At 39.3% G+C, this 14,562-nt stretch overlaps 1 protein-coding gene and 1 long non-coding RNA gene across 5 annotated transcripts in view; one reads left to right on the forward strand and one right to left on the reverse strand.

Annotated features, from left to right (window-relative positions):
- The window catches only part of STAM (signal transducing adaptor molecule), a 64,945-nt gene extending 53,246 nt beyond the window's left edge, over positions 1-11,699 (reverse strand). For 2 of the 4 annotated variants that reach the window (XM_032243961.1, XM_032243959.1), the window contains exon 1: positions 11,454-11,682. Coding sequence is in view for 1 of the 4 variants with exons in the window: in XM_032243957.1 (XP_032099848.1) it covers positions 11,454-11,493 (40 nt within the window). In the remaining 3 variants the exon portion in view is untranslated. Of the gene's footprint in view, positions 1-11,453 lie in introns of all 4 variants that reach the window. The other 2 variants (XM_032243957.1, XM_032243960.1) reach the window with 2 other exon arrangements.
- Positions 11,700-11,796: 97 nt separating this feature from the next.
- Positions 11,797-14,276, forward strand: LOC116527141. The gene is made up of 2 exons (XR_004258406.1): positions 11,797-12,083; positions 12,489-14,276. It is a non-coding gene; the product is annotated as an uncharacterized LOC116527141 (long non-coding RNA).
- The last annotated feature ends 286 nt before the right edge of the window (positions 14,277-14,562 follow it).

Raw genomic sequence — 14,562 nt, forward strand, 5'->3', positions numbered from 1 at the left:
CGAACCATTACCCTCCAAGAAATTAGAAGACTCTTTTCTGGGGGACTCCATGTCAGCATAAGAGGAGAGACCTAAAAACAGTAATATTGGGGAGGAGAAGGGAGGAAGCAGAATTCCATAGTCAATGACCCATCAGACCAAACCACAGTGAAGTTAAGTCAATGAGACCTAACCACATGATCAGAACTGCCAATGTGCTTGTGATTTCTCCACTATTAATCATGGGCAAAGAAGCAAGCTATTTGAAAACTATCTTCTAATGTGAAGATTAAAAAGAAAGAAAGAAAAGAAAAAAGCAACTTAAGAGAAAAAGAACATATGTAGGAGGAAAAAAAACTTTTTAAAAATCATTATATTCCAAAATAACCCCTATACAGAAGCAGAGGGTAACCAGTCTTGACTGGAGCACTGCAATTCAAAGAGCAGATGCTGAAAGATAACATCACCAAGATCCTCCATAGCAGTCTCCATTTTTTTAACCAGAGATGGGTGAAGGAAAGGGTACAAATGACTCATACCAAGACTCTTATCTGTAATGGTTAGTCTTGACCATGTGATAATGAAATTCTTGCTCCCATGCTTTCCTCCGTGCCCTGCTGCCTAGATCAACCAAGTATACTTATTTCCTCATTTTGACCTACTCCTAGGCAGGAGATAGGTCATGTGAGTTTAAAAGCGGAAAATAGAAAGCAGCCAACTGACCAAAAAGATGTATTAATACCTACTCTATATCACAGCATCACCTGCTAGTGAGTCATTACTACTGGAGAACTAAAATAAGCATCTAGTAAAAACAAAATGGGTATTGGTTAGGTACAGTACCTAGCTACCCTACAATCTTCTAACCTAGAAGATGGCAAAAGCAGGTTATTCACACAAATTAATTCCTTGCTTAAGAATAAATACAAAGATCCAAAAAGTTCATGATCTCAATAAAGTGATTTATTTGCAGGCAATTATAAAATTTGAACACATATTCAGCAAAATTGAATAAGCTTCCAGTCCATCCCATACCCTACCAGAAGTAGCTTACAATCTAAAAAAGGAAATGAAACCAGCATATAAACTTAAATATAAGCTAGAAAAGGTTTCAAATAATGCAGAGCAAATTGAAAGAAAGGTAAAGAGCCTGGAAAGAAAATGGAGAATAATCAGGTAGGGCTTCCTGATATATTTAGAAAATATGAAGAGAACAGAATAATGAATTCATTTGTTTCTAATTAAGTGAATGAAGTAAAAAGCAAAGTCATGAAAAAAAGAAAAGAAGTACAATGAAGAATCTAGGCTGGCTGAAATAAAAACTACTTTGTGAACGTTTGGAATAATAAGAGAACAGCATGAAGACCTAAAATACTAGCTCAGGTGTTTGTACTGACTCAAGAAACATCATAATGCCAAGAGTTTTAAACAAGGAAATAAAACAATAAGAACTCAACTTTTTTGAAAAACATTAATATATCACCAATATGTAAAAGTGGCTTGGAAAAGAGGAGAACTAGCTCAAATTTACCTATCATTGTTCAAGCTTTTGTAATATATTGTAAGTCCCTTAAAAATAATAACAAGTTTTACTTTGGGGAGTTATTTCATTAACCATGCTCTTAGTCTTAAGTGCTCAAAAAATGCTAAGACTACTCATGTATCTGCGACATGAAGCCACAAAAAGCCATAGTAACACATTGAGCTTAAATAATATTTGGTTTAATGGTTTTCAAACTTAACTTTCAAATGCAGAAACCCTTTACAATGCAGTAACTACCCAGAGGGCCACTGTACTTCTGATGCTAACTACCCAGTCAGCACAGACTTCACAGGTTGAAGGCACAGCTCTCCACAAGACTCCCTTCACTTCAAACCTCGGGCACAAGTGCTAGGGTCCCCAGGCACTTCAGACCAACTGGATACAGAGTTCCCACTATCCTTCACAATTAATTCACTACGGCAACTCACATAACTCAGAAAGCACTGTACTTACAATTAGAGTTTTATCATAAAGGACATAAATCAGGACCAGCCAATAGAGATATACAGTTGTCTCTTGGTACACATGGGGGATTGGTTCCAGAACCTTCCAAGAATACCAAAAAGCATGGACCAAATATCAAATTTGTATGGATGCTCAAGTCCCTAATATAAAATGGCACTATATTTGCATATAGCCTGTGTACATCCTCCCATATACTTTAAATTCTCTAGATTACTTCCAATATCTAATTCAATGTAAATGTTATGTAAGTAATTGTACTGCATAGGGACTAATGACAAGAAAAATGTCTGTATGTATTCAGTACAGACATATGGCATTTTTTCCTCTAAAAGGTTTGATCCACTGTTGTTTGAATCCATGAATGCAGGCCCCTAGATACAAACAACCACGTGTACAGAGCTAGATCTGGGAGGGTCCCAAACAAAGCTTCTGTGCTAGCAAGCTTCATCACCCTCCGAGCACATCAATGTGCATCACCACAACGTGTATCACCTACCAGAATGCTCAATTGAGCTTCAGTGTTCAGAGTTTTTACTGGGGTTTCATTATATAGGTATGATTTATGAAATAACAGACCACATAGTGGAACCCAATCTCTAGGTCCCTATCCTTCCCAGGAGGTCCTATGACTCAAAGCCCAAATCCTTTAATCACATGTTTAGTTCTTTCTGGAGTGGCCAGCCCTCACACTGAGTCATCTTATTAGCATAAGCTTTTATCCTAATATTATCCCAGGGGCCTATCATAAATAACAAAGATGCTCCTATTACTCAGAAAATTCCAAGGATTTAGAGGCTCTCTCCTAGGAAACAAACACTAGTCAAGTTATTTATCATTCAACACTCTATAAGAGAACTTTATCTTCAAAGAAACCCAATATATACAGTAAATCTAAGTGGAAGTGCTCTCATTGAGGAGTTCCAGAGCCCACTCCCTAGGTACTCAACTCCTATAAAGCCCAAGAATATTGAGTGAGTCATTCTGAACAATATCACTTAGCTTAACATTTACTTCATCTTAGAAAAGGAAAGCATGTTATTACTGTGGCCTCTAGTGCATTTTAATAATTAATTCATCATTCTTACTGACTGGTAGCCCAGCAGGCCTTTTTTTTTAAGTGCATTTTTTTAAAAGAAAACACTTAAATTCTAAAACCTGCCACCTTATTTAAAAACGTAATAGCTAAGCATATTAAAACTTACTTATTAAAAAGTTAATAGTTTGTGTGATCAAATATAAATCACCTACTAATTGAGTACTATCTTACAGTTCTTGTATTAATGATATACTCAGGAACACATGATACAGTTATCAGCAGATATTATGAACTACCTTCATTACTTTCCTACACATAAATAGGACCAGCATCTGACTCAAATTTGTATGGATGGATCAGAAACATAACCCACTTCAAAAATCTAAAATTGTTCACATCATTTATTGCGGCTGCCTCAGAATCATCAAAATCAGTAGCACAATTCTTCTCATTTATAAAAGAACAAGTAGTTTTTTTTTTTTTAATCAGAATAATATAAACTACCTACAACATGGTTCTGTGAATAGCAAATGAAGTTGAAAGTATTTATTTTCTAAGACAAAAACAGAGTTTGTGGAAAAGGGAAAAGCGACAAAAATAACAGACTTGCTTCTAAAGAATTCAAAGCTTCATAATGATCTCATTTTACCCTGACATTATCCTTACACTAATACTCAAAATGAGGAGATTCAGAAATCTGCCCAGCAGTACCCAGAAAAAAACACACTCAGAGCCTCATTTGAATTTCAATAGTCTTTTCAATAGATTGGAGAACTTCTTCCTGATAAGCAGCTACTTTTGATTTTTCTCAAAATCTCCAAGTGTCAAAGAAAGAGCTGGAGAGGTGAGAAAGGCTGACAGGATGACTTCCCGTCACATTCAGGCTGTGGGGAAAGGACTGCCATTCAGTCAGCCCGGAGATGGAACAGTTCATTAAAAATAGCCAATGGAAAAGTAAGTCTGAAAGAAATTATCCTCTTTGCAAATCGATTCCTCAAAAATGTTTCATCTAATGTCCCTGATCCTCCTGGAAACTGTATCTGCAAAGAAAAGCAATCTGAGGTTCTGCTAACCAGATAAAGAAGTAGGTATCTAAAGAACAGCATGGAAGCATCTCAGAGAGGAGGGCAAAACAGAAAGGATAACCTAAAAGCATGAGAAAGAACAGCCTGGAGTAGAGGTACAATAGAAACAGAAGAACCAAAGAATACAAGTTCTTAATCCAGCGGGTATCAGACCATTAACATACCTGTATTCTGAATTTTCACATTTCTCTTCTGTTTTGACAGTAACTGACTGCACACCTTAGAATCCAGTAGTCCTCATATCTATTTCTAACTTGATTATAAAAAGAGCTAAAATGCTCACTATATGCCAGGTGCCATGCTAAGTGCTTTACATGCATCATCTCCTTAAACCTACTGAAGATTAATGAACAAAAAAGGTATGTCAAGCCAGAGGATCCACATCTGAAAAGCACAGTGTTATAAAACCAATAAGGAGCGAAATACATGTTTAAGAAAAAAGTGGAGGGTGAGGCGGAAGAGTTACAAAGAAGCCAAAGATAAGAGGCCTTACATACCCAGCTGAAAAGTTCAAAGTACTGTAAAAGCTGTAGATTCTCTAGAAATATTTTAAACAGGGGAGCCACGTGCACATTTACATTTAAAACATATCACCATCAGCCACCTGGAAAATAACTAGGGAAAGACTGGAGACAGGGAAGAACAGCTGGAGGCTACTGTACTCATCTGAAAGAATGGGGATCAAACCTGGAATCCTTGAGGGCATATTCGGTACCAGGGTATCTGGCACAGGGTAGACAAGATATATTTGTTGTTTAGAATGCAGAAAATTACAACTCCCAAGTTCTAGATTTGTATGACTAAGTAAATTAAGGTACCAACCAACAAACAGAGGAAAAGCAGAACTGAGAAGAAAAGTTTCAAATGGTTTTAACATGCTGAACTTGAGATATCTGAAGCCTATTCAACTCTGGTAAAGAGTCAGAATGTCATGTGTTTTCACAAGTAATCCTCATAGCATCCCATAACATATAATGGATATTTTTATCCCTATTTACCAATGTAAAAAGTGAACTCAAAGGGGTCCTATACCTATACAACTATATATTCTGTCCATTTACTAATAGTAAATGCTGCAGGTGCAATTTAAACCCAAAAACACACCACGCTTCAGGAGAATATGACATTTAACATTTAAGATTCATCTGGGTATGATATATGAGGCTGGCTGGACTAAGCAAAGCAGACTCAAAACATGTCCAAGTATGTAGGATGTGGACTGGCCAAAAGTAGTCTGACTGGGAACACAAATATTCTATTATAGAACAAAGACATATGATGATTTAGCAGAGGCAGGGAAATGATTCAAAGATGCCTTTTGGGTTTCAAGTCAAGATAACTACAACACTAAAACACTACCAAATTGGCTGCACCTGGGTGCCTCACATCTGTAATCCCAGCACTTTGGGAGGCCGAGGCAGACAGATGACTTGAGGCTGGGAGTTTGAGATCAGCCTTGCCAACATGGAAAAAACCCATCTATATTAATCTAAAAAAGATTTAAAAACAAATATATTACCAAATAATAAATGAAGAGCCAGACTGAGAAATATAACTTCAGTTTTCTGACAGATGAATTTGTTTTGAAGGGAAAAAAGAACACCAAAGAGAAATACAAGACTGATGTTCTAGAAAAATATCAATAATTCATTATTTGATAAATAATTATTAAGTGCTTTCTATGTACCAGGCACTAGCCCTAAAGTATTAGGGAAAAAAATGAAAAGTTCTCGTCTTGACGGAGTCTACATTCCACACAAAAGATAATCAATTAATGTTAGGTAACTGAGTACCATAAGAAACAGAGTCGGGGGGGCAAACATGATTTTTTTTAAAGTTTTTAATTTTTTTAAAGACAGGGTCTCACTCTCTTACCCAGGCTACAGTGCAGTCATAGCTCACCATAGCCTTGAGCTCCCATGTTCAAGCAATCCTCTAGATTCAGCATCCCCAGTAGCTGGGACTACAGACACGTACCACCACGCCACTAACTTTATTATTGTTTGTAGAGATATGGTCTCACTATGTTGCCCAGATTGGTCTCCAATTCCTGGCCTCAAGGAATCCTCCTTCCTCACCCTCCCAAAGTGTAGGGATTATGGGTGTGAGCCACTGCATCCAACCCAAGATGGAGATTTTTTATAGAAGGTTATTAGGGAAAGCCTCTCAGAAAATGACACTTGAACAGAGTCCTGAATGGGTGTGATGAATATCCAAACCTACAAATACCTGTAGGAGGAGTATCCCAGGCAAAGAAAAGAGTACAAGATAGCTACAGAGGCAGGAATGATACTGCAGAGTTCAGACTCAAGAAGCCTGGAATTCAAGAGAGTAAGTTTGGAGATCATAATCATGTCAGACACACAGGAAGGGGCCATATTGCAGGTCCCAATAAAAAAACTTGCATTTCCCTTTAAGTAGGATAGGAAGCTACCAGAGAGCTTTGAGCAGGTAAGTGACATTAACATTTTTAATAGATCACTGGTCTTTGAAAATGAGAAATGATTGTAGAGGCAAGAGTGGTAACAAAGAAGTCTGCCAGGAGGCTCTTGCCACAGACTGAGAGAGATAAGGATGACTGAAGTAAGGTAACAATGGTGAGATACAGAGAGGTGATGAGATTCTGGATATATTTTTAAAGTACAGCCAAAATACCTTGCTGATAGAATGAATGTGAAGTGTGAAGAAATAAGAATCAATAATACTCCTAGACACTGGAGCTCAGTGACAGGAAATATTAATCATGTTGTCTACTGAGAAGGGCAAGGATGAAGGAATGAGCAGGTCTGGGGAAAGAACAAAGAACTGAATGTTAGAGTCTAAGCAGAATCCAAATGGAGACTCTCAGTAAGTAGATGGATATCTAGGTCAAGAGCTCAGGCAAGAGGCTGAGAGTAAGAACGTAAATCCAGGATTCACCAGAATACGGAGGATATCTAAAGCTAAGAAATTAGATGAGGTTCTATTTAAAATTTTAATAAAAAGTACAGAAATTTTTCTAAGTGCTTTACAAATATTAACCCTCTTAAAAACTCTCTGTGGTAAGAACTATTACTACACTTATATTCCATGTTAAAGGTAAGAAAACACAGAGTATCTAAGCAACTAGCCCAAAATCACACTGCTGGTAAGCAGCAAATCTGGGATTGAATCCAAGCAGTGGGGCCCCAGAGTCTGAATTCTTAACACTAAGCTAAATTGCTTCCTAATACTTCAAGGAATAAAAAAGTGGAAGGAGAAGAGGCTCCAGAACTGAGTCCCAGGGCACTCAACATTTAGAAGTTGCAAAAAGGAAAAGGAAAAAAAAAACTAAAAAGGAGCTAAGCAGAAAATGAGAAAAAGTTGGTGTACTGAGATCCCATGAATAAATACTGTATATAAAAGAGGAATGATTAAGAGATCAACAAAGAAATGGATTAGAAAGTGATCACTGGATTTGGCAAGGTAGAAATCACTAGAGACTTTCAAATAAAAACTTGATGGAATAAGTTATCTATACATTTGTTCTAAATTCAACTTTTGAATTATAGTGTACAAAGTGAGATTCATTTATTCCATAAATGTTTACTGAATGTTCTTCAGCATCCCAAGCACTGGTCTGCAGGCTAGGGATACAGGAGTGAACAAATCCAACAAAAATCCCTGTCCTCATAGAGCTCACATTCCAGTAACATCCTTCAGTGTTTCTTCAAGGGAAACACTATCACCAGCATTTTGTCTCTTTACAAAAATTTTATATTATATAAATCAGTCGGTGAATTTCTGATTCAGCTTCAGATTAAGACTGAAGATAATTTTGAAGACGTGCAAATGTATACAAGTGTTAAGTGATAAATAATTGTATCAAATGAGTTATTTAATGTCATGACATTCTCATTGGTGGACTTGGTGAAAAAAAATTAAGTGTATTCTACACACTGTATTCTATATGGTATACTATTAAAAAATAATATAGAAGTTTACTGGACTCTGTGCAAGGACTATCACTGGGAGTCTCTGAGGGGTCTTCTTAGATAAACTTTTCATAATATTTCAATACATGGATTGTGAGAAGAGAACTACTGGTCCAATACCAAAACCTGAGTAACTTTAAAAAGTAAGCTCTTCGGCTGGGCACAGTGGCTCACGCCTGTAATCCCCAAACTTTGGGAGGTTGAGGCAAATGGATCACCTGAGGTCAGGAGTTCAAGACCAGCCTGGCCAACATGGTAAGCCCGTCTCTATGAAAAAAAGAAAAATTAGCTGGGCATGGTGGCAGGTACCTGTAATCCCAGGCACTAGGGAGGCTGAGGCAGGAGAATCACTTCAAACCGGGAGGCGGAGGTTGCAGTGGGCCAAGATTGTGCCACTGCACTTCAGCCTGGGAGACAACGGAAACTCTGTCTCATTAAAAGAAAAAAAAAAAAGTAAGCTTTTCTGGAACAAAACAATCCCGCCACATTGAAGAAGTGTACTCTCAGAGGGCAGGCTCAACTGACACATTCTCAACTCAACATTTACGAAACACCTCGTATGCAGCATCCACTCACTAAGGAGGAAAATACAGTATATAAACTATCTTTAATGCTAAATAATTTGGTAAAAACAAAAATGTTAAAATAAATTAGAGGATTTTGTAAAAGGGTGGAAATTAGTGTGGACTAGTGCAATGGTTCTCAACTGGGAGGTATTTTGTCCCTCCGAAGACATTCAGCAATGTCCTGAGACTTTTAAGATCATGAGTGGGTGCTGGCTGCCAGTGGCATCTAGTGGACAAATGCCAGGGATAAGGCTGAAAAGTCTATATCGCACAGGACAAACCCCTGTGACAAAGATATTTATCTGGTCCAAACTGTCAATAACATTGCTACTGAGAAACCCTTTGGCTACAGTAATCAGGAAATGATTCAGGTATAACGAGTTGGATTCTAAGTTGGCCTTAACACATAAGGATATGTTGAAAGATAAAAGAAAGCATAAGCAAAAGGCAAAAGCATAAAGGCAAGAAGGTGTCTATGTTTGAACTGGGTGTACAGGTACTAGAAACGGGTTTGACATTAAGAAATTTACCTGAATCCAATGCAAATAAGTGTTCACAAAGTCAGAGAATATAAAGGCGATTGGGTAGTAGCTAACTAAATTATACAGGACCATGAAAACTAGACAAAGGTACTGTAAATAGAAACAGCAAGTTTTTTGTTTTTTGTGGTTTTTTTTTGAGACAGAGTCTTGCTCTGTTGCCCAGGCTGGAGTGCACCGACGCGATCTCAGCTCACTGCAAACTCCGCTCCCCAGGTTCAAGCGATTCACCTTCCTCAACCTCCTGAGTAGCTGGGACTACAGGCATGTGCCACCATGCCTGGCTACTTTTTGTATTTTTTTTTTTTTTTTTTTTTTTTTGAGACGGAGTTTCGCTCTTGTTACCCAGGCTGGAGTGCAATGGCGCGATCTCGGCTCACCGCAACTCCGTCTCCCGGGTTCAGGCAATTCTCCTGCCCCAGCCTCCTGAGTCGCTGGGATTACAGGCACGCGCCACCATGCCCAGCTTATTTTTTGTATTTTTAGTAGAGACGGGGTTTCACCATGTTGACCAGGATGGTCTCGATCTCTTGACCTCGTGATCCACCCGCCTCGGCCTCCCAAAGTGCTGGGATTACAGGCTTGAGCCACGGCGCCCGGCTTTACTTTTTGTATTTTTAGTACAGACGGGGTTTCACCATATTGTCCAGGCTGATCTCCAACTCATGACCTCATGATCCTTCCGCCTCTTCCTCCCAAAGAGCTGGGATTACAGGCGTGAGCCACCACACCTGGCAGAAGAAGCATGCTTTATGAAGTTGTTTTAAGTATTTGCCCTAGAGATTCATGTAGTAAGATGTAAAACTGCTTGAGAGCAGCAACTAGGTTGTTCATCACTCTATCTCTTATGTCACTGAGTGCTGTGTTCTGTAGTGTGTGCTAACTGCTTATTAAATTTTTTTTTTTTTTTTTAAAGACGGGGTTTCACCATGTTGGTCAGGCTCCAAAGTGCTTGGATTACAGGCGTGAGCCACCACTCCCGGCCACTGCTTATTAAATTAAATGCCGTTTTCCAATTCATTATTATCGGTGATCTCTAAGGTTCTGTCCCCTGCTAAGATTCAGAACATTCATTTAAGCCGGAACAAAAAAGGTAGCATCTAGTAAGTGCCTACCACGGAAAGGCACTGTAGCAGGCCCTCTACACCTATTATATCATTTAACCGCAGAACGGAATGATGTGTTTTCCCCTCTTTAAAGACAAGAACTCAAAGAATTTAACTTGCCTATGATTTCACTGTGAGCTGAGAAGTGGCAGAGGTAATGACTGACCTTTTCTAGTCCTATATAAGCTCGAAGGAAGAGTTATAAAAGCAACATTCAACATCCATCTTTCATAACTAAAATACACAAAGACGTACGAAGTAACTTCATAAGGTTGTCTTTATCTACAGTAATCATTAAATTCTGCCATAAAGGATTTGGAGATGGGATTTGGCTTGCTTTTATTCCACACTTGTGTGCCAAGGTAGTTCCTACGTGCGTTCAAATTACACCATAATTCTCTCCCTGGAAACTCAAATGTCCATAATTATCTTCAAGTCAGAAAAAAAATAAACAAAAAGCAAACCTACTGAATTGACATGATCAGTACCTAATACCAGTGATTCAGAAAACAACAAAAATGTAGCATTTCAAACGCCTTTCCAGATGCAACAACTTCTTCCACACTTCTTTATACTTCTTCAAGTGCAGAAATCTAGCCTAAGAGAGACATCCCAAAAGCTCAGGTCCTCAATTTGGTTTCAGCTGTTGTCAAGTATTTCATCTTCATGGCTCTCAACATTTTCCACAGTCTACCCTTAACCAGAGCTCCCTCCTTCAGGTACCGTTACCAAAGAGATTTTTAAATCCTCTAAGAAACCTTACCTAAAACATTCTGCAAGTTCCAGACGTTTACCATTTGTCAAGGCAAGCACTTTTGGTTCAGGGTTTATAATCCTAATCTAGCCGACATATGCTACAGCCCTTCGCTGTTCTTCCAGAAGCACAGTCCCTGCACCAGATGCTACACCAGCTGCTCCTCCAGGCCCTTTACACCAACCCCTTCAGTAGTTCTTTGGAAACCTACAATCCTAGCTCAAGGCCCATTCACAGGATGAGTCCCATTTCTTTCAAAGAGGATGCGCCAAGCCCTCAACCTCCTCCCAGCTCTGAAGGAGGGAAGCTCAGGAAAGGGGAAGAGCTCTTCCTCGGCCCTGGCCCGAGGGTCCTGAATGCAGGCAAGGGCTGGCAGAGTGAGCGTGCAGTCCGGTGGGGAACGGGCAGGGAGCGGCGAAACACTTACCAACATCCTGATCGAAGGGATTGGTGGCAAAGAGAGGCATCTCCACTGCGTGCCGAGGTGTCCGTGGGGACTCCCCCTCGACAGCACCGGAGTCAGGGCTCGACCGAGGAAGGAAGACTCCTCAGGCGAAAAGAGCAACAGAGACTGACTCTACAGGGTCCGCGACAGCTAGTCCTCTCACCCACCCCCAGCAAGCGCGGCGGGAGCGGCGGCGGCGGCGGATGCGGATGCAACAGCGAAGGAGCCGAGGACACCTCCGCGCGGAGCTTGTCGGGAATCTGGGCGACCTCGGCGCCGCCTGTTCCAAAGCTGCCCGGAGCCCGCCTCATCGATAAAGAATAAACAAGGAGTCCCCCTCTGCCTGAATTCTCTTTTGATTAGTCGCACAGAAGAGTGGAATTAGTTCTTGTGTTTTTCGCTTTTCCCTTGGCTAGTAGTCTCCGGAAGACGGGGTCCTTCAGGCGTGCTGAAGCCTACTAACGACCACAGGAGTGACTGGGAGACCCAGCAGACAGCGAGCAGCTTGAGTTTGGGTCGAGGAGTGCCCCTTTTTTCCTCTCGTTCTCTCGGTTGTCATAACCTTGTAGTACCTCTGGAAGGAAATGGAAATTCCTTTGGATCATATTCTAGGTAAACAGTTTAATTCGCTGTGTGAGGTGACAAGAAACTTGCTCGGATGAAGTCATTGGTGCTGAACGGATTGGCCTGTATCCCCAGAGATGGGAGTGTCAGGGCGCGCGGCTCCCTCTGGGAGGCTGAGGTAACGCTGGTTCCTTCCCGGGAGTCCCTGAACGCCCGGCTTCGGAATCTGCAAACAGCTCAGCAAGTAGGGCGTTGGCACCTACTGACTAACCGTGCAGTCACTAAGCAGCTGTGATGATTAGTGGCATGTCTTTCACAGCCCAAGATAACCTCCCTAGACTGAGCAAAAAAAAAAAAAAAAGAAAGACTCCTAGCAACCCAGAATTCTGATTTAATTATTTTACTTGTAAGTTTTGTTAACCAATAAAAATTATTCTCTGTGTCATGGAGAAGTTTTTAGGAGCATCTACTAGAGATTTTGGGTCCCACTTGGAACAAACGTAGTAAGCTCATCTTGCACGTAAATTGAAATTATGGAAATTATCCCCAACTTACGGCACCTCCAAATGTAGCATGGGAATAAATATTGACATGTCAACACAGGATTAATAAATAGTATACAAAGAGTGCTTACAAAAGTCATTAAAAATGAAGTCCCGCTTCTAAAGGTGAAATATGCAAATTAAAGTAGCAGTTAAATAATGTGTTTTGTCATTGAGGTAAAAATTACAAAGAATCAGGGATCTGGGGAATTGGACACTCACATACTGTTAGATGAAGTGTAAATTAATACTGTACAATCTTCCTAAGGGAAATATTTGAAAGCATTTAACAGATTTTTAAAACCTTAGGACCCAGCAATTCCATTTTGGTAAATTAATCCTAAGGACATTCTTTTAAAACATGAACAAATGTATGTATGGCAACATTGTCTATAGGATCAAAACGTTACTAACCACTAAAATGTCCAACATTAAGTGGTTGGACAAATTGCTTCACCTCTTGGTGTCACAGTTTCCTCATCTGTTAAGAAACAGGAATAATAGGGTTGCGAATATCAAATGAATTAGTACAAGCAAAACGCTTGTTACACTGCCTAGCATAGAGTAAGCACTAAATAAGTGTAACTGATCATTATAATTAATATTGGTCAATTAAATCATAGTACACAAGACGTGAAAACTATACAGCTATTTAAGGTGCATAATATAGATTGATATTTACACAGACACCTGAATACATAAGTTTTCAGACGGAAGTTACAAACCTTGTGAAATTACAAATGCCCACAATTTTAAAAGTTTGAAAGGAAATACGTGAGAATACTATGACATGATTATCTCTGAGTGGCAAGATTTTGGACAATGTTTTTGTTCTTCGTGCATTTTATATATTCAAAATATTTTAATGATAAGCATGTATTTTACTCAAAAGCAGAAAAAAATGTTACAACAATGTAAAAATGATATGTTGGTACCATCAGTTTCTTAATATTTTGAGGGGCCAATACCAAAAGTGTGCTTGTGTTTCATTATGAGAAGTATAGAATTATTCCAAAATATCACGACTGATAGGGAAGTCAGAGCATTCCCTCTCAAAAATGTGCTTTGATTGCTGGGCTGAGAGAATTAGGTGACAAGTTGTTTACTTTAAGTTCCTAAGCAGTGTCTTGGGCCATTACTGTAAGTGCCAGAGCTAGATATTAGTGGCTCAGACTGGCTGTATCAGAGCCAGATATTGATGAAAATGCATTTGGATGTGCTTTGTACTCCAGACGTACTCTGTTGCCAGCAATAAGCTAGGGCACAAACTGTTCAAGCCTTGATTATCAACATGTGTGCAATAGGAATAATACATACTAGTATTGAAAGCATTATCCATTTATTCTGACCTAGAATGACCTTAGCTGTGGGGGAGGGGGGATCTCAATGATTAATGTGCTGTATAAATAAACAATTTTAAAATATAAAATTTTAAATATTATATGTAACATAAAAGCCAAACATAAAAAGTGAAATGCTTTGTGTTTTGTGGTTAACTTTCCTTATAATTCATAGAGTTTCACTTTTAGTATTACCATAGTTTTTAAAACGTTTTGAAGACTACATATCAATGTCACATTAAAGTGTTTCTGTAATATTGTATGTTTAATAAATTCTGTGGTTACTTTTTGAATGTTATATCCCTTTATTCTTAGTTTGATTTTGAAAATTCTTCTACCTTAAAAACAAAAATACTGGCTGGGCATTGTGGCTCACACCTGTAATCCTAGCACTTTGGGAGGCCAAGGTCAGGAGTTCGAGACCCTCCTGACCAACATGGCGAAACCCCATCTCTACTAAAAATACAAAACTTAGCAGGGCATGGTGACAGCCCCCGTAATCCCAGCTACTAGGGAGGCTGAGGCAGGAGAATCGCTTGAACTTAGAGGGCAGAATTTGCAGTGAGCCGAGATGAGGCCACTTCATTCCAGTCTGGGCAACAGAGTGAGACTCCCATCTCAAAAAAAAAAATAATAATAATACAT

Source organism: Sapajus apella, unplaced genomic scaffold, assembly GCF_009761245.1.
Source record: "Sapajus apella isolate SASKATOON/1434 unplaced genomic scaffold, GSC_monkey_1.0 scaffold53, whole genome shotgun sequence".
In the NCBI taxonomy this organism is placed as follows: domain Eukaryota; kingdom Metazoa; phylum Chordata; class Mammalia; order Primates; family Cebidae; genus Sapajus; species Sapajus apella.